General features: G+C 44.7%; 1 protein-coding gene across 5 annotated transcripts in view; it reads left to right on the top strand.

Annotated features, from left to right (window-relative positions):
- The window catches only part of NTRK3 (neurotrophic receptor tyrosine kinase 3), a 350,817-nt gene that overhangs the window by 235,639 nt on the left and 92,978 nt on the right, over positions 1 to 22,200 (top strand). Inside the window, exons 14-15 of one of the 5 annotated variants that reach the window (XM_057494681.1) lie at positions 16,780 to 16,914; positions 18,460 to 18,869. The exons of 3 other annotated variants lie outside the window; for them this stretch is intronic. In XM_057494681.1, coding sequence (XP_057350664.1) covers positions 16,780 to 16,914; positions 18,460 to 18,578 — 254 coding nt within the window. In that variant the 3' untranslated portion in view covers positions 18,579 to 18,869. Of the gene's footprint in view, positions 1 to 16,779; positions 16,915 to 18,459; positions 18,870 to 22,200 lie in introns of those variants that run through there. One more of the 5 variants, XM_057494682.1, reaches the window with a different exon arrangement.

Genomic DNA, 22,200 nt, shown 5'->3' with positions numbered 1-22,200 from the left:
GTCTTAGAAACAAGGCAAATGCATTTTTTCTCAATATAGAAAGAAAAAAATAATCAAGCTCTGGTCAAGATGGTACAGTGAATTAATGCCTCAGTGCATCTCCTTTGCTCCAAACATAACAATGATACAAAAGTATAAGAAGACATAGCTGGGCCCCAAAACAAGATAAATAACCTGATGGATCAAAAAAAAAATACAGAAATAAAAGGTGATGAATAGAGCTACATTCTCATGCTGGGTTCTAAGTCTGGAGGCAAAAAAATAAGGACAAGAATTTAGCTCCAGATGAATCTGCAGAAATGTATGTGCTCCATATTATTAAGGGATTAGACTCATTGCTTGAAGCCCTCAGCTGGGGACAAGTTCCCACACTGATGAAGAGTCTGAAAAAGTGTTGCTACCCCCATCTGGAAGGTCAAGAAATAGGAAACTCTGAGCCTAAGGCAGTGGGGAGAGAGGATAAAGATGTAGCCTTTGAGAAGATGAATGGAATCAAGCTGCTCAAAGAGCCGAATACTAAGGATGTTGTGCTTCATCCCTGGTACTGGCAGAGGCTGCCATGCCATCATTACAGGGTTGGTTCAAAACTGATGTTCTAAGAGTCTGGGTGGAAGTGGCAATAAAAACCACAACAAAAACATTAGACAATGATGAGTGAGGACAAAAGGAACAGGAAAACTGAGGAAGAGAGGAAAGAAGGGAGGATGGGAGGGAGAGAAGCCAGGAAAACAAAAATCCTATGCAAAATGAGTTAAAAGCCAAAAGCATGAAACACGTGAAATAAAATCTAATGATAAAGATGCTTGTTATGATGACTTACTCAACAATGTTCTGGAAAGCCTAGCCAATGCAATAAGACAAGAAAAGAAACATAAGAATTGGGAAGTCAGATGACTGCCCTTGTCATGAATGATCTGATCACCCTACAGAGAGTATCAAAGGACTCTAAAGTTAATGATAGAGTTCAGAAAAGTTGTTGATACAAGATCAGTAAACAAAATCTATATATTCCCTAGGCATTTCTAGAAAATGTAACTGAAAACAAATCACATTTAAAATACTAAAAATGAAATGACACCAAGAAATGAAGCAAAAAAGTATGAATCTAACAAAGGGTATGCAAGTTCTTATGGAAACATAGAAAACATTGTTAATATTATAAAAGATGAAAGAAAAATGGAACAGATATCGTCTTTATGAATAGGATGAACCAATATAATGAAGATGTTGATTCTCCCCCAAGTCTATAAATTAAATAAAATCTCAGTAAAATCCCAGTAGGTTTTTGAAGATACTTCCTGATAAGGTTATTCTATAATTTATATGGAAGAATGAAAGACAATGAACAGCCAAGGTAGTGTTTGAGAAGAAAATTAAAAAAATAGGGGAGTCTTTCCTTAGTACATAAAAAGACATTATAAAGTTACAGTAATTAAGACAGGGAGATAACTAGCCAAACTATATATTTTTAGTACTCAGAAAACATGCATGTGTAACTATGTAGATATATAAATAGATCAACAGACAGACAGTAGAGGGGTTGTGAATATGTGGACATTTTTGTATGTCATTGTAAATTGGTATTAAAGGGAATAGGTATTTAGTAAAACCACATGAGGAAAAATAAAGTTATACTTCCTACTAGTCACAAAATAAATGATACATTCTGGGTGAAATTTAAAGGTAGAACTGTTTATTTTAAATAAGGCTTTTATTTGAAAATAATTTTAGGTATCCAGACAGTTACAATGATAGCACAGAGAATTCCCTCATATCCCTCACTCAGTTCCTCCTATTGGAATCATCTTATATCAACATGATACATTTACTACATTTTACATTATAGATTATAGTTTACATTATAAACTCAGTACTTTATTTTGGTATCATGTTTTTTCCCCAAATAGCCTTTTTCTGTTCCAGGATCAGCATTACATTTAATTATCATGCCTCCTTCATGTCCCCTGGTCTAAGACAGTTTCTCAGACTTTCCTTGTCCTTGATCACCTTCACAATTTTGAGGAACACTGGTCATTTTATGCGGAATGATTCCCAATTCAGGCTTGTTGGTGGGGTCATGGGTTTTGGGAAGGAGGACCACAGGGGTGATCGCCACTCTTGTCACATCATATCAAAGAGTATGTGCTTATCACATGACATCACTGATGATGCAAACCCCGATCACCTGGCTAAGACAGTGTTTGCCAGGATTCTCCACTTGAAAGTTATCTTTCCTCCTGGCAAACTCTTTGGAAGTAACCTAATAAACACAATACACATTCAAGGTAGGGCATGGAACTCCACCTTCTTGAGCAAGGAATCTCTACATAAATAACTTGCGATTCTCCTCTAAGGGAGATTAAGTGTAGCACTTTTAAAGGAAAGGAGAATATCATTTGACTTTGAGGAGGGGAAATCTTCTTAAGGTACAGATTAACTATAACAGAAAGGAAAAGATTAATGCCTTTGACTACATTAATTGAAAAACAAGTCTATATAAGATACCATATGTAAAGTTAAAAGACAAGTCATAGACTGAGAGAACATAATTCCAATGCATGATTCCAACAAAGAATTTGCATACAGAATTAATAAACTCCTACAAAAAATATGTGTATAGATATGTGTGTGTACATACACATATAATGGAAAACATATATGTATATTATGTGCATATATATATTGTATGATACATAGGAAAGGATATGAAGAGAGAGTTCACAGAACAGGAAACTTCCATTGAGATATTGTGCCACCTCAGCAGTAATCAGGGAAACGCACCTCAAAGCTACGAGGAGCTAGTGTCCACTGCACATCAGATACTGTTGGATATGGAGATTAAAGGGTAAGAAGTTCATCTATTTAGTGATTATAGAAATATGAGTTAGTACCATCACTTTGGGGGACCATTAAACAATGCAGTGAAGGATTTATATACACTAAGGTATGGGGTCATCCTCTAAAGCTATTCTTCTTAAATATTTCTGTGCACAGAAATTACCTCTTCGAAGAGCTTGTTACAATGCAGGTGTTGGTTCAGTGGGGGCTGAGGTTTTCCCTTTCTACTAAACTGCTGCTGGTCCACCTTCCGCACTTTGAGTAACAAGCCTCTAGAGTAGCGGTCAGCAAAGGGTGGCCTGTGGACCCAGGACCAAATCTGGCTCCTGACTGTTTTGTAAATAAAGTTTTATTGGAACACGTTCATTTGTTTACATGTTGTCTATGGCTGCTTTCAGACTACAGTGGCAGAATTTAGTTAGTAGGAACAGAGACATTATGATTTGTATAAAGGTTAAAATATTCATTATCTGACTCTTTACGGGAAAAAGTTTGCCAGCTGCTGCTTAGAGAAGCTCTCCCACATGCACAGAAAGAGGCTTGTGAAATATTTTTTGTAACTTTTTTTTGAATAATGACAAAATGGAAATAAGCATCAGTTGGTAGAACAGGCAAATAATTTGTGGTATATTCACCTAGTGGACTACATCAGTTAAAATTAATAAGAGCAATGTAAATCAACACAATAAATGTGGAAGATACCCCTTGTTTTAAAGTTTAAACCAAGGCCAAACAATACTATAATTTGCTTATGGATATATACCTGTGTAGCAAAATGATTAAAAGATGCCTGGAAATGATAATCGCCTATTTCAGGGCAAGGGTTACTCTTTGGTGGAGGGAAAGAGGGGGAACAGGCTCACGGATGGACTCCCAGGGGTTCTCCAGCATAGTGTGATGTGTTATTTCAAAAAATGTGGAAAGAAGATATCAAAATATGAACATTGTTAATGCTGGGCAGTGGGCATGTGGTTGTGATACTCTTTACCTTCTGATATTTCATCTATTTGAAACATTTGTAAAGAGTAAAAGGAATCAAGAAAGGAAAGTTTATGCTGAATATGAAGATGGGGAATTTGAAAAGCAGGGAGAGGAATGGAAATACAGTAAAGTTATTAATACCTGAGGCTCTCTCTCCTCTCAATTAAACAAGAGGAGATGTTCGGGGATTGCGCACTGTCCCTTATGTAGTTAATTTTGAGAATGGTAAACAGGTTTTGCCATGTGACTAATTTGACTCTGGCTTATGGGAGTATTTTGATATTAAGGTGTCACTTCATCCATTTCTATGCGGAGTGAAAGGAATTTCTCTTTCTCCAGGGCTATCATTTCACTCCTCAAAGTCAAGGTCAGCATGCTGTTGGGACAGTGTCAGTGATGCCAAGGGTGGAGCCCCTGGGCACATCCTCCTCCATTTGAACCCAGTGGAATACCCACCTTGCAATGCCCACCAGGGAAGCATGGTCAGAGCCTTCAAGATAATTTTAGGGACACCCTTTCACTCTTGTCTGCGAATCTCAGCGTTCCCCATCCTTTCATCTCCCCAGGGCGTAGATGCCCTCCCACTTCCTCTGGGCATGATTCCATAAGCTAAATCACACCTGAAGTGCGCCCAGCCTCAGCCCCCTCCCTCAGAGCACCCGAATGCAGCTGGAACCAGACTTGCCCCTCCCTCCCCTGCCCAGGCATCTCATTTTGCCAGCAGTACTGAGGCGGCTTTGCAGGCAGGAGGCGCTGCGTTTGATGTTGGGCGTCTCAGCTCCACACTCTTCTTCATGAAGTACATCCAGGCCATTTCAGGTCCAAGGACGTTTCCGTGAACTACAGAACCCTGTGTAGCTTGTTTGCTATTATAGGGATAGGGGAACACTTTGGGTCAAATCATGCCCCGTGAACTAGAACAGCTATATTAAAAAGTCCTGCTAGCTGGCACTTGACAACCTGTGGTCAGCCAGCTGATGGCACAAATGCCACCTTTCCACCAACAGTAGCTTCGTAAGTGGCCTCCCGCATGTTTTCTTATTGGAAACCTGGTTTGGAACACAATGGCCTCTTACCCAAACTCTCTCCCCCCCTTCTGAGATGTCTGTTCCTCTCATGTAGGTTTCCAGTCACTTCTTTGTAACTCTAAATGCTGACTCAAGGGAGCACAATTGTCATTATAGGGACAGTCACCAAGCCTCGGTGAGATGGCACTTCTCTGATCTCTAACGTGCAGCCCATGTTTATTGTCACATGTAAGCATGGCACACAGCTTTATGTTTGTTGTAAAGTTTTAACTCAAATGCTAAGACTAACCATGCGGGTGTTGTCAATAAGTGGAGGGTTGGAGGGACTGTGGACACATGGCAGTCTGTCTACAACGAGGGGTCACTGCCTTGCTATAGCTGCTTGTCGCTGTGCAGAAGGGCTGGCCCAGCAGAGCCAGAACACTTGCATCTCCAAGGGAAGCTGGAAATAGGGATATTTTCGTGTTGGCAACTACATCAACAGTTTTATTTTTTAATTTATGCTGAAAAAGAGCCACATACGGCCTATAGGTTAGGATGGCAACCTCAGAGCAACACAGGAGAAGATCTAAGGGTTTTGAGCAAGCTGGTTTGTGGTCTGCAAGCCTGGGTGTCTGGGTCTCACTCGCCTGGGTCATTGCTATTGAGTCTGAGGGCAGGAGAAGAAAGCACTTAAATTGAAAAACACAGTAGCCACACCAGGAGGCCAAGGTATAGAACAAAGTAAAGTAACATCCATATTCTAGGAACCCTTTTCCCCATGACCTTGGGTAGGTCACCATGGAGGGTGGAAACACGCAAGAGATGGCTCTGCAGGAGCTTTTCTTTGCCCTAATGCAGTTTCCTGCCCCTTCCTGCTCCTGCAGTGGCCCCCGGAGAGAGTTCTGGGTGAACGCTTGGCTTCCAGGGGTATTCCAGATACTTCACACTCTTGCTATGGGTGTGACTATGTTCTGAATAGTTACTCTTCTCTCCAAACCCAGTATTACCTCTCTCATCCAGTTTGCTTTTCATCTTTCTTTTTTTTTTTTTTTGTAGATAATTATTTTTTATTGAAGGGTAGTTCACACACAGTATTACATTACATTAGTTTCAGGTGTACAACATAGTGATTCAACATTTATATACATGACAATTCTAGGTACCAGCTATCACCATACCAAGCTGTTACAATACCTTGACTATATTCATTACATCCCGGTTACTTATTATTTTACCATTGGAAGTGTGTACTTTTTTTTTTTTTGTGAGGGCATCTCTCATATTTATTGATCAAATGGTTGTTAACAACAATAAAATTCTTTATAGGGGAGTCAATGCTCAATGCACAATCATTAATCCATCCCAAGCCTAATTTTCGTCAGTTTCCAATCTTCTGAGGCATAACAAACAAGTTCTTACATGGAGAACAAATTCTTACATAGTGAATAAGTTCTTACATGGTGAACAGTACAAGGGCAGCCATCACAGAAACCTTCGGTTTTGCTCATGCATTATGAACTATAAACAGTCAGTTCAAATATGAATACTCATTTGATTTTTATACTTGATTTATATGTGGATACCACATTTCTCTCTTTATTATTATTATTTTTAATAAAATGCTGAAGTGGTAGGTAGATACAAGATAAAGGTAGAAAACATAGTTTAGTGTTGTAAGAGAGCAAATGTAGATGATCAGGTGTGTGCCTGTAGACTATGTGTTAATCCAAGCTAGACAAGGGCAATAAAACATCCACGGATGCAGAAGATTTCTCTCAGAACGGGGGGCTGAGGTTCTAAGCCTCACCTCTGTTGATCCCCAATTTCTCACCTGATGACCCCCCTGCGACTGTGCCTGTCTTAGGTTGTTCCTCCCTTGAGGAATCTTACCCGTCTCTGGCTAACCAGTCATCTTCCGGGGCCATACAGGGAAATGTAAAGTTGGTAAGTGAGAGAGAAGCCTTATTGTTTGAAAAGGTTAGCTTTTTATTTCTTTGCATATTTATGCCCTGTAGCTTCTATGCCCAGCATTTGTCTTGAGGTATCTTTACCACTTGGAAGAATTATGATACTCGGTAAATTTGATATGAGGCACGAATTCTATTTAAGGGTTGTAATTAGGAAGGAAGAAGAAAAGCTATAGAAGTAGCAGGTGGCAGAAAACCTGGGAAGATTGATTATTTCTTTGACATATCTTCTTGTAGAGTAACTTCAGCATGTATGGGTTTTAAGCTGCTACTAAAATTGCGCACACACATTAACATAATAGGAGTATAGTTACATAACCAAAGCATACCTGTAATTACCAGCCATCTCCAGTGAAACCAAGAAAACCACTTAGGCACCTTAGGCATTTGTGAAAACTTATCTATGATATGGTGGATATTGTCCAAATGAACTTGAACAGTCTGAGAGAAATCAGACAAATTAAAACAACCCATTCCTGGGGAATGTTCACTTCCCTTATGTTCTTTTAACAGTAAATAGTCTGTAGTTGTAAGATTTTGGAGCACTACAATTTGCGCTTCTCCTAATTCTTGATTGAGTTCCAACAGTATAGATCCAGTCAAATTTGTTGTTTTACTGTATGCACAGGCCAGCTTAGATATCTCCTTCCTCATTCCCATGGCAAGTCCAGGAACTGGTGGGATGAGTGCATCTACAGCTGTAGCAGTGCGTGGATCTTTGTTGGGGTTTTTTGATGATCATCTTCTGGCATGAGTCTTCCAGAGAGTGCTGATGTTGGAAGTTCTTTTTCATATCGTATCTTAGTTCACTTTCAGGGTAGCCCAATTAGGCTTTCATCCTCTGTATAAACACAAACAGACCCTTTGCCTACACTTTTATATGCCCTTTATACTCTTGTGTAGAACTCATTGGAGGTTACCACACAGGAACTGCCCTTTTTTTTTTTTTTTGGTATCACTAATTTACACTTACATGATGAATATTATGTTTACTAGGCTCTCCCCTATACCAGGTCCCCCCTATAAACCCCTTTACAGTCACTGTCCATCAGCATAGCAAAATGTTGTAGAATCACTACTTGCCTTCTCTGTGTTGTACAGCCCTCCCTTTTCTCCTACCCCCCCCATGCATGCTAATCTTAATACCCCCTACTTCTCCCCACCCTTATCCCTCCCTACCCACCCATCCTCCCCAGTCCCTTTCCCTTTGGTACCTGTTAGTCCATTCTTGAGTTCTGTGTTTCTGCTGCTGTTTTGTTCCTTCAGTTTTTCCTTTGTTCTTATATTCCACAGATGAGTGAAATCATTTGGTATTTCTCTTTCTCCGCTTGGCTTGTTTCACTGAGCATAATACCCTCCAGCTCCATCCATGTTGCTGCAAATGATTGGAATTGCCCTTTTCTTATGGCTGAGTAGTATTCCATTGTGTATATGTACCACATCTTCTTTATCCATTCATCTATCGATGGACATTTAGGTTGCTTCCAATTCTTGGCTATTGTAAATAGTGCTGCGATAAACATAGGGGTGCACTGATCTTTCTCATACTTGATTGCTGCATTCTTAGGGTAAATTCCTAGGAGTGCAATTCCTGGGTCAAATGGTAGGTCTGTTTTGAGCATTTTGATGTACCTCCATACTGCTTTCCACAATGGTTGAACTAACTTACATTCCCACCAGCAGTGTAGGAGGGTTCCCCTTTCTCCACAGCCTCGCCAACATTTGTTGTTGTTTGTCTTTTGGATGGCAGCCATCCTTACTGGTGTGAGGTGATACCTCATTGTAGTTTTAATTTGCATTTCTCTGATAATTAGTGATGTGGAGCATCTTTTCATGTGTCTGTTGGCCATCTGTATTTCTTTTTTGGAGAACTGTCTGTTCAGTTCCTCTGCCCATTTTTTAATTGGGTTATTTGTTTTTTTGTTTGTTGAGGCATGTGAGCTCTTTATATATTCTGGACGTCAAGCCTTTATCGGATGTGTCATTTTCAAATATATTCTCCCATACTGTAGGGTTCCTTTTTGTTCTATTGATGGTGTCTTTTGCTGTACAGAAGCTTTTCAGCTTAATATAGTCCCACTTATTCATTTTTGCTGTTGTTTTCCTTGCCCAGGGAGATATGTTCAAGAAGAGGTCACTCATGTTTATGTCTAAGAGGTTTTTGCCTATGTTTTCTTCCAAGAGTTTAATGGTTTCATGACTTACATTCAGGTCTTTGATCCATTTTGAGTTTACTTTTGTATATGGGGTTAGACAATGGTCCAGTTTCATTCTCCTACATGTGCTGTCCAGTTTTGCCAGCACCATCTGTTGAAGAGACTGTCATTTTGCCATTGTATGTCCATGGCTCCTTTATGAAATATTAATTGACCATATATGTCTGGGTTAATATCTGGATTCTCTAGTCTGTTCCATTGGTCTGTGGCTCTGCTCTTGTGCCAGTACCAAATTGTCTTGATTACTATGGCTTTATAGTAGAGCTTGAAGTTGGGGAGTGAGATCCCCCCTACTTTATTCTTCTTTCTCAGGATTGCTTTGGCTATTCGGGGTCTTTGGTGCTTCCATATGAATTTTTGAATTATTCGTTCCAGTTCATTGAAGAATGTTGCTGGTAGTTTCATAGGGATTGCATCAAATCTGTATATTGCTTTGGGCAGGATAGCCATTTTGACGATATTAATTCTTCCTAGCCACGAGCATGAGATGAGTTTCCATCTGTTAGTGTCCCCTTTAATTTCTCTTAAGAGTGACTTGTAGTTTTCAGAGTATAAGTCTTTCACTTCTTTGGTTTGGTTTATTCCTAGGTATTTTATTTTTTTTGATGCAGTTATGAATGGAGTTGTTTTCCTGATTTCTCTTTCTGTTGGTTCATTGTTAGTGTATAGGAAAGCCACAGATTTCTGTGTGTTGATTTTGTATCCTGCAACTTTGCTGTATTCCGATATCAGTTCTAGTAGTTTTGGGGTGGAGTCTTTAGGGTTTTTTATGAACAGTATCATGTCATCTGCAAATAGTGACAGTTTAATTTCTTCTTTACCAATCTGGATTCCTTGTATTTCTTTATTTTGTCTGATTGCCGTGGCTAGGACCTCCAGTACTATGTTAAATAACAGTGGAGAGAGTGGGCATCCCTGTCTAGTTCCCGATCTCAGAGGAAATGCTTTCAGCTTCTCGCTGTTCAGTATAATGTTGGCTGTGGGTTTATCATAGATGGCCTTTATTATGTTGAGGTACTTGCCCTCTATTCCCATTTTGCTGAGAGTTTTTATCATGAATGGATGTTGAACTTTGTCAAATGCTTTTTCAGCATCTATGGAGATGATCATGTGGTTTTTGTCTTTCTTTTTGTTGATGTGGTGGATGATGTTGATGGACTTTCGAATGTTGTACCATCCTTGCATCCTTGGGATGAATCCCACTTGGTCATGGTGTATGATCCTTTTGATGTATTTTTGAATTCGATTTGCTAATATTTTGTTGAGTATTTTTGCATCTATGTTCATCAGGGATATTGGTCTGTAGTTTTCTTTTTTGGTGGGGTCTTTGCCTGGTTTTGGTATTAGGGTGATGTTAGCTTCACAGAATAAGTTTGGAGTATCCCCTCCTCTTCTGTTTTTTGGAAAACTTTAAGGAGAATGGGTATTATGTCTTCCCTCTATGTCTGATAACATTCCGAGGTAAATCCATCTGGCCCGGGGGTTTTGTTATTTGGTAGTTTTTTGATTACCGCTTCAATTTCGTTGCTGGTAATTGGTCTGTTTAGATTTTCTGTTTCTTTCTGGGTCAGTCGTGGAAGGTTGTATGTTTCTAGGAAGTTGTCCATTTCTCCTAGGTTTCCCAGCTTGTTAGCATATAGGTTTTCATAGTATTCTCCAATAATTCTTTGCATTTCCGTGGGGTCCGTCGTGATTTTTCCTTTCTCGTTTCTGATACTGTTGATTTGTGTTGACTCTCTTTTCTTCTTAATAAGTCTGGCTAGAGGCTTATCTATTTTGTTTATTTTCTTGAAGAACCAGCTCTCGGTTTCATTGATTTTTGCTATTGTTTTATTCTTCTCAATTTTATTTATTTCTTCTCTGATCTTTATTATGTCCCTCCTTCTGCTGACCTTAGGCCTCATTTGTTCTTCTTTTTCCAATTTCGATAATTGTGACATTAGATCATTCATTTGGGATTATTCTTCCTCTTTTAAATATGCCTGGATTGCTATATACTTTCCTCTTAAGACTGCTTTTGCTGCATCCCACAGAAGTTGGGGCTTAGTGTTGTTGTTGTCATTTGTTTCCACATATTGCTGGATCTCCATTTTGATTTGGTCATTGATCCATTGATTATTTGGGAGCGTGTTGTTAAGCCTCCATGTGTTTGTGAGCCTCTTTGCTTTATTTGTACAGTTTATTTCTAGTTTTATGCCTCTGTAGTCTGAAAAGTTGGTTGGTAGGATTTCAATCTTTTGGAATTTTCTGAGGCTCTTTTTGTGGCCTAGTATGTGGTCTATTCTGGGGAATGTTCCATGTGCACTTGAGAAGAATGTATATCCTGTTGCTTTTGGATGTAGAGTTCTATAGATGTCTATTAGGTCCATCTGCTCTACTGTGTTGTTCAGTGCTTCCGTGTCCTTACTTATTTTCTGCCCAGTGGATCTATCCTTTGGGGTGAGTGGTGTGTTGAAGTCTCCTAGAATGAATGCATTGCAGTCTATTTCCCCCTTTAGTTCTGTTAGTATTTGTTTCACATATGCTGGTGCTCCTGTGTTGGGTGCATATATATTTAGAATGGTTATATCCTCTTGTTGGACTGAGCCCTTTATCATTATGTAGTGTCCTTCTTTATCTCTTGTTACTTTCTTTGTTTTGAAGTCTATTTTGTCTGATATTAGTACTGCAACCCCTGCTTTCTTCTCACTGTTGTTTGCTTGAAATATGTTTTTCCATCCCTTGACTTTTAGTCTGTACATGTCTTTGGGTTTGAGGTGAGTTTCTTGTAAGCAGCATATAGATGGATCTTGCTTTTTTATCCATTCTATTACTCTATGTCTTTTGATTGGTGCATTCAGCCCATTAACATTTAGGGTGACTATTGAAAGATATGTACTTATTGCCATTGCAGGCTTTAAATTTGTGGTTACCAAAGGTTCAAGGTTAGCCTCTTTAGTATCTTACTGCCTAACTTAGCTCGCTTATTGAGCTGTTATATACACTGTCTGGAGATTCTTTTCTTCTCTCCCTTCTTATTCTTCCTCCTCGATTCTTCATATGTTGGGTGTTTTGTGCTGTGCTCTTTCTAGGAGTGCTCCCATCTAGAGCAGTCCCTGTAAGATGTTCTGTAGAGGTGGTTTGTGGAAAGCAAATTCCCTCAGCTTTTGTTTGTCTGGGAATTGTTTAATCCCACCGTCATATTTGAATGATAGTCATGCTAGATACAGTATCCTTGGTTCAAGGCTCTTCTGTTTCATTGTATTAAATATATCATGCCATTCTCTTGTGGCCTGTAGGGTTTCTGTTGAGAAGTCTGATGTTAGCCTGATGGGTTTTCCTTTATAGGTGACCTTTTTCTCTCTAGCTGCCTTTAACACTCTTTCCTTGTCCTTGATCTTTGCCATTTTAATTATTATGTGTCTTGGTGTTGTCCTTCTTGGATCCTTTCTGTTGGGGGTTCTGTGTATTTCCGTGGTCTGTTTGATTATTTCCTCCCCCAGTTTGGGTAAGTTTTCAGCAATTATTTCTTCTAAGATACTTTCCATCTCTTTGCCTCTCTCTTCTTCTTCTGGGACCCCTATAATACGGATATTGTTCCTTTTGGATTGGTCACACAGTTCTCTTAACATTGTTTCATTCCTGGAGATCCTTTTGTCTCTCTCTATGTCAGCTTCTATGCGTTCCTGTTCTCTGGTTTCAATTCCATCAGTGGCCTCTTGAATCCTATCCATTCTGCTTATAAACACTTCCAGAGTTTGTTTCATTTCTGCGATCTCCTTTCTGGCGTCTGTGATCTCCCTCCAGACTTCATCCCATTTCTCTTGCGTATTTCTCTGCATCTCTGTCAGCATGTTTATGATTCTTATTTTGAATTCTTTGTCAGGAAGACTGGTTAGGTCTGTCTCCTTCTCTGGTGTTGTCTCTGTGATCTTTGTCTGCCTGTAGCTTTGCCTTTTCATGGTGATAGGAATAGTCTGCAGAACTGGGACAAGTGACGGCTGGAAGGACTTCCTTTCTTGTTGGTTTGTGGCCCTCCTCTCCTGGGAGAACAGCGGCCTCTAGTGGCTTGTGCTGCGCAGCTGCGCGCAGACAGGGTTTCTGCTTCCTGCCCGGCTGCTATGGAGTTAATCTCCGCTGTTGCTGTGGGCGTGGCCTGGCTCGGGCAGCTGCTCCAAAATGGTGGAGTCGCGTTGGAGCAGGAGCTGCTGGGAGGCTATTTATCTCCGTGAGGGGCCTCCCTGCTCCCTGCAGCCCAGGGGTTAGGGTGCCCAGAGATCCTGGATTCCCTACCTCTGGATTAAGTGTCCCGCCCTGCCCCTTTAAGACTTCCAAAAAGCACCCGCCAAAACAAAACAACGACCAAAAAAAAATAGATAAATTTAAATAAATATAAAAATAAAAATTTTTTTTTAATTGAAAAAAAAAAAAAGGTGGTCGCTCCTTTTTCTTTATTCTCCGGCGCCAGCCTCAGGCCTCTGCTCACCGGTCTTTCTGCCCTGTTTTCCTAGTATTGGGGGCCCTATCCCTTTAAGACTTCCAAAAAGCGCTCGCCAAAACAAAACAGCAAAAAAGCAAAAAAAAAAAAATGGTCGCGCGTTTTTCTTATGTCCTCCGGCGCCCAGCCTCCAGTGCCTGCTCACTGTTCTTGCTGCCCTGTTTCCCTAGCATCCAGGGCCCCCCGTGCACGCACTGTGTCTGCGCTCTGGCCCGGATGGCGGGGGCTGGGTGCTCGGCAGTCCTGGGCTCCGTCTCCCTCCCGCTCTGCCTGCTCTTCTCCCGCCGGGAGCTGGTGGGAGGGGCGCTCAGCTCCCGCGGGGCCGGGGCTTGTATCTTACCCCCTTCGCGAGGCGCTGGGTTCTCTCAGGTGCGGATGTGGTCTGGATATTGTCCTGTGTCCTCTGGTCTTTATTCTAGGAAGGGTTGTCTTTGTTATATTTTCATAGATATATGTGGTTTTGGGAGGAGATTTCCGCTGCTCTACTCACGCCGCCATCTTCTGCCCCTCCGCTTTTCATCTTTCTTAAGCTAAACTCTCAGAAGTAATATCAAACCCAAGGAGTCAATGTGTAGATAGAGTTTGGGACGCCTTTCTCGGAGGCCTTCAGTACCTGCAAAGCGTTGTTGTGAGAGTGGAGGTTGTGGCAGGCTATTGGAGGCAGCCTGGGACAGGCCTGGCCCGGTGTGTGCTGGGGGGAGGCGGTGGCCGGGCATGTGGTGCTCATCTCCCCGGCTAGGGTGACTGTTAGGGAGGAAAGAAAAGTCTAGCCTCGCAGGAGGAGCCAGGCAGAAAGCCCTGCTTTGCCTGGAGAACGTCCCAGCCACTGTGGCTTTGATCTCCATTTCAGCCTCCTTTTCCTGGATATTGATTTTCAACACAAGGAAGTCATCTTGTCGTGTTCATTATAAGGACTTTGGAGTTATAAAGAGCTTGGTTCAATATCAGACTCTGACACAAAGTGAACTTGGTGTGTATATGTTATCGGTATAATAATGCATATTAGTATAATTGGTATAACATATATATTATTGAGCCATAGTTTTCCCTCATCTAAAATGGAGCTAAGCATAACCTTTTAAAGATATTGGGGGATACTGAGTTACCTGGAGGCAGTGCCCGGCCCTGTCACTAACTTAGGTAGATCTCGGTATTCTGGGGTGATGAGTGATTCGTCTGATGGTCGGATTGTCATAGCTGAGCATTGCTTAGGTACCCTTCTTTGGGCCATATCTCCCCACAGTATGGCCCCAAACATTTCACCTCCTCCTACCCCGTGGCACAAGGTGAGGAGGCTGTGGCGAGAATGCCTCCTGGCCAGGGTGATGCGGGGCAGATGCCCCACCCTGCCTCTGTCCCATTGCCCCCTCCTCTCACTGTCTCTCTGGACAAGGATCTGAAGGGCTCTGTGTGCCCCGTTCTCTGTTGCTAAGCTGCCCACAACCTCAGTACCTGGACCCCCATGTATTTCAACGCACTCTTGAGTATGAAGTGCTTTGCTCACAGCCTGTGCTATGTGAGTGATAAGTGTCATTGTGATACAGTGACTTTAAGTTGATGAATGAATATATTGGAGGAAAATAATCCAGTAGTGCTCCATCTGGTACTGGGCCTTTTATCCAGGCCAGAACCTGAACCACTTTATGGAGTTACGTAGTCGAATTACCATGTCAGGTAACAAAAGGAAGCAGCAGGGATGGAAGGGGAGGCCTTGAGAATCCAGAGTGGGATGAAGGGTGTGAAGCTGGAAGGCACAGGGGTGTTCTCACTGGTGGGTGCTGGAGGCTGGTGGCCGTGATCCCCCAAAACCAGAGTGCATGGGTGGGGCTGGGCTGAAACCCCAGAGAGGGGGAGATGAAGAGGGTCTGGGAGATGGTCAGAAAAACAGGGGTTTGCAGGTCTGGGCCACCTGGCCTGTTGCCCAGCCACAGCAGCCGGCCCTTCTCTTGCCGCGGTGAATATGGAAGGACTTGCCTTTGAAGATAGAACCTGCTTTTGGCCCAACGGGCTTGGCTGCAGAGCCTGTGATCCAAATCCTATGGGTGCTCAGCCCTCCTGTCCCCCATCGCTGCCTTCCCAGCTCTCCTCCCTTCCCCAGATGAGCCCAGAGCCTCTGGTTCACTTCCCAGGAAACATGTACCTAGACTGTCCCCCAAAGACTGGGTTCTCTCTGAACCCGAGGGTCTGCAACTAACTTTGTGCCGGATGACTTTGGAGAAAGCTGTTGACAGATGGTGAAGAAGGTTAGACCTGGGGGTCCATGGGCCACAGGTGGGTGAGGGCTTCTGTGGAGGTGTGTTTGCCCTGTCCTTCCTGCCACCCCTCCGGCCCTTTCCCAGTCAGTGTCCACGGCGGCCCTGGCCTCCCTGCCCTGCCTGCAGCAGATGCATTTCCCTTCCTGGAGGTTTTGGAGTGGTGCCTCTCACGCTATCAGGATTCAGCATTTAGAATCTTGGAAAAGCTCCACCTGGGAAAGGGTTCCAGAGAAAACAAGCTTCAGATCCCGGCTGATATGGGAAAGAGCTCATGTTCACGGACACAGCTTCAGGGGCTTTGGCAGACGCTTAGGCAGGCTTGGCCCCTGCTTTTAATGGATCCGACATGGAACCTTCCAGGGCCCACGGTGCTGCATGGCCTCCAAGGGCCATTTCGCTCTCAAGCCGTAATGACATCACTGTCGTAGGAGGTGTAGTCACGGGGTGTGCAGTGAACCAACCGCGGCTTCTGTTCTTTCTACTGCTTATGCCCTGAGGCCAGGGAGATGTTAAGGGGCCCGACACCCCTTCTCGTCTCCTCCTTATCTTCCCCTATTAAGTTATTTCCCTCTCAGAAATGAGCTGTGTTTCTTCTATGGCAGAAAAGGGGCCTGAAAGAGGGTCTGGAGACCTGCAGGATCATGGCCCCAGTCCCCAGAATCACCTTCCAGCCCCGGAAATGGCATTCAGAGTAGCAGTAACGGGATGAGGTCAGGGTGCTCTGGCCCAAGGAGGGAAGGGAGGCGAGCGTGTTAGGGAAAGGGCGGGGCGGAGTTCCTGGGGGTGGGCAGTCTTCTCTGATTCCCGGGCCCGGTTCTTTAATGCCACTGTGTGATCCTCAAGAGGACCACGTATGTAGATTTTGTGCATGAAATAAACCAAGTAAAGCCCCTACAGGTAAAGTGAGGGCAGGAGCGGGGAACACCTGGATTTCTGTTTGTGGCACTGTGCACTTAAGAAAAATACTCCCCCATGTTTTTGTACCTGGGGCTTCATACTGACCACTGACTTCCCCGTGTCTGCCTCTTCTGCCAGGGGTCTTTTCAAACATAGACAGTCATGGGATATTAAACTGGAAGGACAGTAGCGATCATCTAGTCCCGTCAACTCACTATGTATATGAGGAACCTGAGGTCCAGAGTGGGGAAGTGTCTTACCCGAGGTCACATGGTGAGTTACCTCCTTCGACGTCTTTGTGTGTAGTACACACCCCTCCCCCCCACCAGTTTTGATTCTTAAGCTCTTAAGACCTCATGAAGTCTCCATATATCCCAGAGGACTAAGGGATGACTAGGCTCCTGGTGTAGAATTGGTACTAAAATACCTTAGTTCAGAGGGGTCTCCCAGGGAGGATACGTCATAGGGCCCAGGCGAGAGGTGTGAGAGAGTCAAAGAGGGATCATGGCTTGGAGGAAACAGTGGTGTCGCAGACCTCCTGGCAGGCTGCCCGGACCAATGGCCTTCCTTCCCTTCTGCCTCCACCCCAGGGAGCCCTTGCCCCGTGTTAGCAGAGGGAACCTATCATGGAAACATCTCATTTTGAAATTGAGTCTCCCTGTAAACATGATGTTATGGACAGGGGAGTGCCCTCTATCTTCACCAGTCTGACCCCACTCCCTGCGGATGGAGGACTCCCAATATCCAAGACAACTTAACTCTGTTTGGACCATAATATGTCCTGGGAATGAGGAGAGGCCCGTCTCAGTGCAGCCAACTCAGTCTCTTTCCATCATATCCCCCCAACATCCAGCGGCTCATTATGCCCTTCACATGCCTGCACATAGCTTGTATCAAAAGGTAGGCCTGGTTCTGTCTTGTCTGCACACATGCATGTAAACAAACATACCCTCTTTACAGACATTATTTTGTGACATTATTGTAATCAGGGGTCGATTGAGAAACCTTGTTCTGGAGGTTCGATCGGGAACACCCCACATCTGTGGACATCCTAATTCAGTCCGTGACAGTGTGGCCAGAAAGTCACTGAGCAGTCATGGAAGGGCTCCTTACTTGGGGCAGCCCTTGGCCTGGCGGCCACCAATGTCACTCCTCCAGGGTAATTCCATTCCCCATAGCACGTGGAATTAGGAGAAGGCTGAGAGACGAGCTATCATTTCCTGAACCTTCCACTGACCTGGTGAAAAGTCAATGACAGAGAGTTTGTAGGCTTAGAAGTAGAGCCCTCCACCCTATGGGGTCACAGGTGGACCATACACTTCCAGCCTCTAAGATTAGAAATGGCCCCATGGAATCCCTGAAGAATGTCTTCTCTGAGAAAGCATTCTTCTCTTCCCCCCTTTGCCCCTCAGTGACCCTCGTGGTTAAACCCCTTTCCCACCTGTCAGCTTATCAGCAGGGGCCCCCCCACTTAGATGAGGCTATTCCCGCTCATCTGTGACAGTCCAAGTCCCAACCCCCAAGTATTTGCTCACTTCCCTTCCTCAGTTCAGTGGAGGCAGCCACAAAACGGAGGGGTCCCAGTGTCTCTGGCCCTGCTTGGCTTTAAGTCAACCCCTCCTCCTGTCCTTGCATCTCACTCACAATTCGCTTGGCTGTTCCCAATACACCTGTGTCCGTATCTCCAGCTCTCCCCCCCCACCTTTTGAGCCCCCTCTCTGTTTCCCCTCCTAGTTTTGATCTTCTTTGGGGATTTTGGTTTTTGCTTTATTTTGCTTTTTTCTGTTTTTCTGTTTTTTTGTTTTTGTTTTTTTATAGGTTTCAGAGAAATTATGTTGAATCCAATAAGCCTTCCTGGACATTCCAAGCCTCTTAACCATGGCATCTATGTTGAGGATGTCAATGTTTATTTCAGCAAAGGACGTCATGGCTTTTAAAAACTCCTTTTAAGCCTCCCTGTTCTGATGTCACCTTGGTAGGCGGGGCCCTCTGAGAGGTGGGGGAAGCTCTAGGCCCTGTTGTCTTTGGATCCGGGGATGCTAAGTAGAAACTGCATGAACCACCGGTGCCCCCCGCACCCTTTCCACCACCCAGCCCGGTGTTTCCCCCGTCCACCACTGGCAGGCTGCCCCTTCCCTCCAGTCATCACTGTGCTCCTCTTCTTCTGGCCTCTGAGGCAGCCCCTGCCACCCATCTTTAGAGCCAATAAAGAGAATTAAACACCTGTGCACCAGGAGGCATCTTATAAACCCACTAGCCATTCTCTGGCTTTCCAAAAACAACCCAACCAGCACGAGAAAGCTGATGAGGTCCAGCCGGGCTCTGGCCTCACTTGCCCTGCTTGGAAGCCTGGGGTCTCCCTGGCTCTCCCTCGGACACCAGGCTCTCTTAGCGACCTCATCGCCCTGCGGCCTCCAGTGGGGAAGAGCCTCTAAGCGGAGGTGGACACGGCGCCGTGACAGGAGGGGGGAGCCGGGCTCAAGTGTTGGCACCAGATTAGGTCTCAGAGGAAAAGAATGGAAACCAATCATTTTCTGTATTTGTTTTGGTGGAGAAAACCATCCCTTTTTTTTGGACACACATCCCCCCTACTTCCTCTTCTCTCTGGAACGGCTCACAGTGAGTGTGATGTTAGAAAACTCCTTGGAGAGGAGGATTTCTCCAGGGCTGCTCCTTGGCCCCTAGAGCTGCAGTTCCGACAAGCTTTGGCTGCGGGAGGTCCTGCCTGTGAACTGACCGTGCCTCTAGGACCACAAGGGGCCGAGGGAATCAGGGACCGAGGCCCTTCCTGCTAGTCCATGATCCCGGGATTGGCTCTCTTCCCTCGCTTTCACTTATTCTTGACTCTGAGAACTTTTGGAACCAATGGAATCACCATTTCAAGGCCAAGACGAACTGAAGGGGGAGAGAGAAGTAAGACTTGGCCTCCTCCAGCCCCTCTCATGGCACCAATGGGAGTGTCATCCTACTCTCTGGTCAATGTACGTGTTCACTTTGCTTGCTTTGACTCATGCCTTACTCCGGGGCCACCCTCTCCCAAAGACGGGGTTTGTTTCCCCTGTTTTCAGCTAATCCACTGGGGAGAGAGCAGGGGATGCCTTCCCCTGCTCCGATAGGACAGGCGCAGTGGCGGGGCCTGAACTGCTCCCAGGTCTGTGGCCATGTTGGCCGAGTGCCCTTCGGGCCCGGCCCCCTCCCTGCAACCCAGGGTGCCTCCATCATGGGAGGTTCAGCACAGGCTGGAGCAAGGGGCCTCCCATGGGTGGCTCTTAGGACCGAATGGTGGTGGTTCTTAACCTGCTAAGTTTTGGAGGGGAGTCGCACAACTGTAGATCAGCAGATTCTCTGCCTCTGGCAAATTTACATGGGAATTAAGATTCCCGCTGAAGATTTTCCTTCCTGGGTCCTGTGGATGGTGGTTCTTCATGCCAGGTCCTCAGCCTGAATCTGCGGATACCTCCACGGGGTTTAAAAACAAAACTTTTTCCAAGTTCTTGCCCCATATCTGGGTGGCCTCCCAGGTTAGCTGAATGCCCAGAGTGACACATGGGGATTCAGGTTCTCTCCAGGGCCTTGAGGTGTGTGTTTATTCAGCCGCTCCCAGCTCCCCACCATCCTGCTCCCCAGTGCTTCACGCCAGGCTGTCCCCCATCATGTCCTGCTGACCCTTTGGGCCAGGGCCGCCTCCTGAGTGTGGCTTTAAGGAGTAAGCTTGAGGATGATGTTTTTTAATTATTGTAAATCATTACCTCATTTCCAGCCTCCGAGGCTCCATCCATCCCAGCATCTTTTATCCTGCCATTTTCCTCACCTTGTGCTATGACAATGGGGCGTTGTGTTTCCACAGAGACTTATAGGAGTGTTCAGTGTATAGTTTCTTAATAAACACTTTATTTTCTAATGAAATGACTGGATCAGACCTCTTATTTGGCAATTTTGCAAAGAATATCAATGATACAGGAATTCCAGACTGCCCACATTTTTGTTTTCCTATTTTACGGTTACTTTTAAAGGTGTTTCTTCACTCAGACCTCAGTCTTCAAAAAAGGTGTTTACAGTCAGTTCCACTGGTTGCTTAAATTGAGATCCTTCCAGATAGGTCAAGTCCATCTAGAAAAGTGTGTCCTCATCCTACTGAAGAAGGAATTAGAGATACAGAGAGGTTGAATGGGTCACCCAGGGTCACACAGCACAAGAGGCAGAGGCCAGATTCAAACTGACACCTCCAGACATGACTCAGGCCATTGAGAACCTTGGTGGCTGTGAGACTGTTCTGTTCGAGCAGCTGTGACTTATGGAGACCCTCTCTTCAGAGCTGATGCATAAGGGGATTTGGGAGCAGGGTTTTGAGGGACCCTTCATCTCTGGTGCACCAGCAAACCAGTGGGAATTTTCCTTAGATGGAGTGGATCTTGGGGAAGTGACCTTGTCCAGGGGAAGAGGAGCTCTGGACCTGCAGGTCTATCTGCTGAGCATTCAGGAACAGCCCTACACACACACACACCCACACACGTACTTGGGGAGGCCAAACTCTCACTGCCAGTCTCACTTGGGCTGCCAGAAGGGGGCAGACAAAAGAGTCCTGGGATCCTATCAAGAGTACAATGCTGCCACCGGGGTTCCTGGGCCCTGACCCAGCTAGAAATGCCTTCGGTAACTCACAGTATCTCCCTGTTAGCAGGTAGGGACCCTGTATGAGGGAGATTTGGCCTAAAAACAGGGACAGGGGCTGGGGAAGAGTTCTTGGCTGAATTTGAACCCTTCATTGGGCCCAGAAGGCTTTGATGGAGCTTGCTTACTTAGCAAGTAAAGGAGACCCAGGTAGAGTAAGTTGGGTGAGCTTAAGGTAGAAGTCTGGCGGAGGACAGACCAGGCTTGGGGTGGTATTTTTTTCTACTGACCCTTACTCAGTCTCCTATTTAAATGTGATTTGGTTTGAACCCCCCACCCCCAACCCAAATGGACTTTCCTCTTCCCTAGAGTGGCCGGCTAGGGGGTTGTCCCACCACCTAGTGAGAGTCAGGTACTTTTTGCCCACGAGGAAGCTGAGGCTCAGAAAGATTCAATAACTAGCCCGGGTTTCACAGCCTGTGACCAGCAGAAAGCAATGCCGACAGGGGGCACTCCTTGATGATACTCCTCTTCCCTAGAGTGGCCTGGCTAGGGGGTTCTCAGTGGTTCTGGGGTTGGAACAGGGATACCCCAAGAGCTGGAATTGTCCTTAGGACCATGGGGATGCATGGGTTCAAGGGGAAACTTTCATTTTTAATAACAGAGATTTGAGCTTTGCTTCGTCCTGATGCAAAGAGCCTGTTGATGCATGAACAGAAACGCCCTGGAGAAGATGGGAGGCAAAAGTTCATAGCTCAGGAGGAGGGCATCAGCCATGTGGAGTTCGCCCATTGTAGCTGGAGACAAGAGGAAAGATTCGTCCGTTGTATCTGGAGATAAGGAAGGAAAGGAGTTCTTATCTGGTGGCTTCTATTTAGCCTATAAAGTGTAAGGCAAGGCCTCGTGCTGAGAGTGTGAAGCTTTGGGAAGAGTTGAGAAGGTCTGAAA

This window comes from Manis pentadactyla, chromosome 18 (assembly GCF_030020395.1).
Source record: "Manis pentadactyla isolate mManPen7 chromosome 18, mManPen7.hap1, whole genome shotgun sequence".
NCBI lineage: Eukaryota > Metazoa > Chordata > Mammalia > Pholidota > Manidae > Manis > Manis pentadactyla.
Note: the sequence above shows the minus strand (reverse complement) of the source record. Positions and strands in the feature narration are given on the sequence as shown.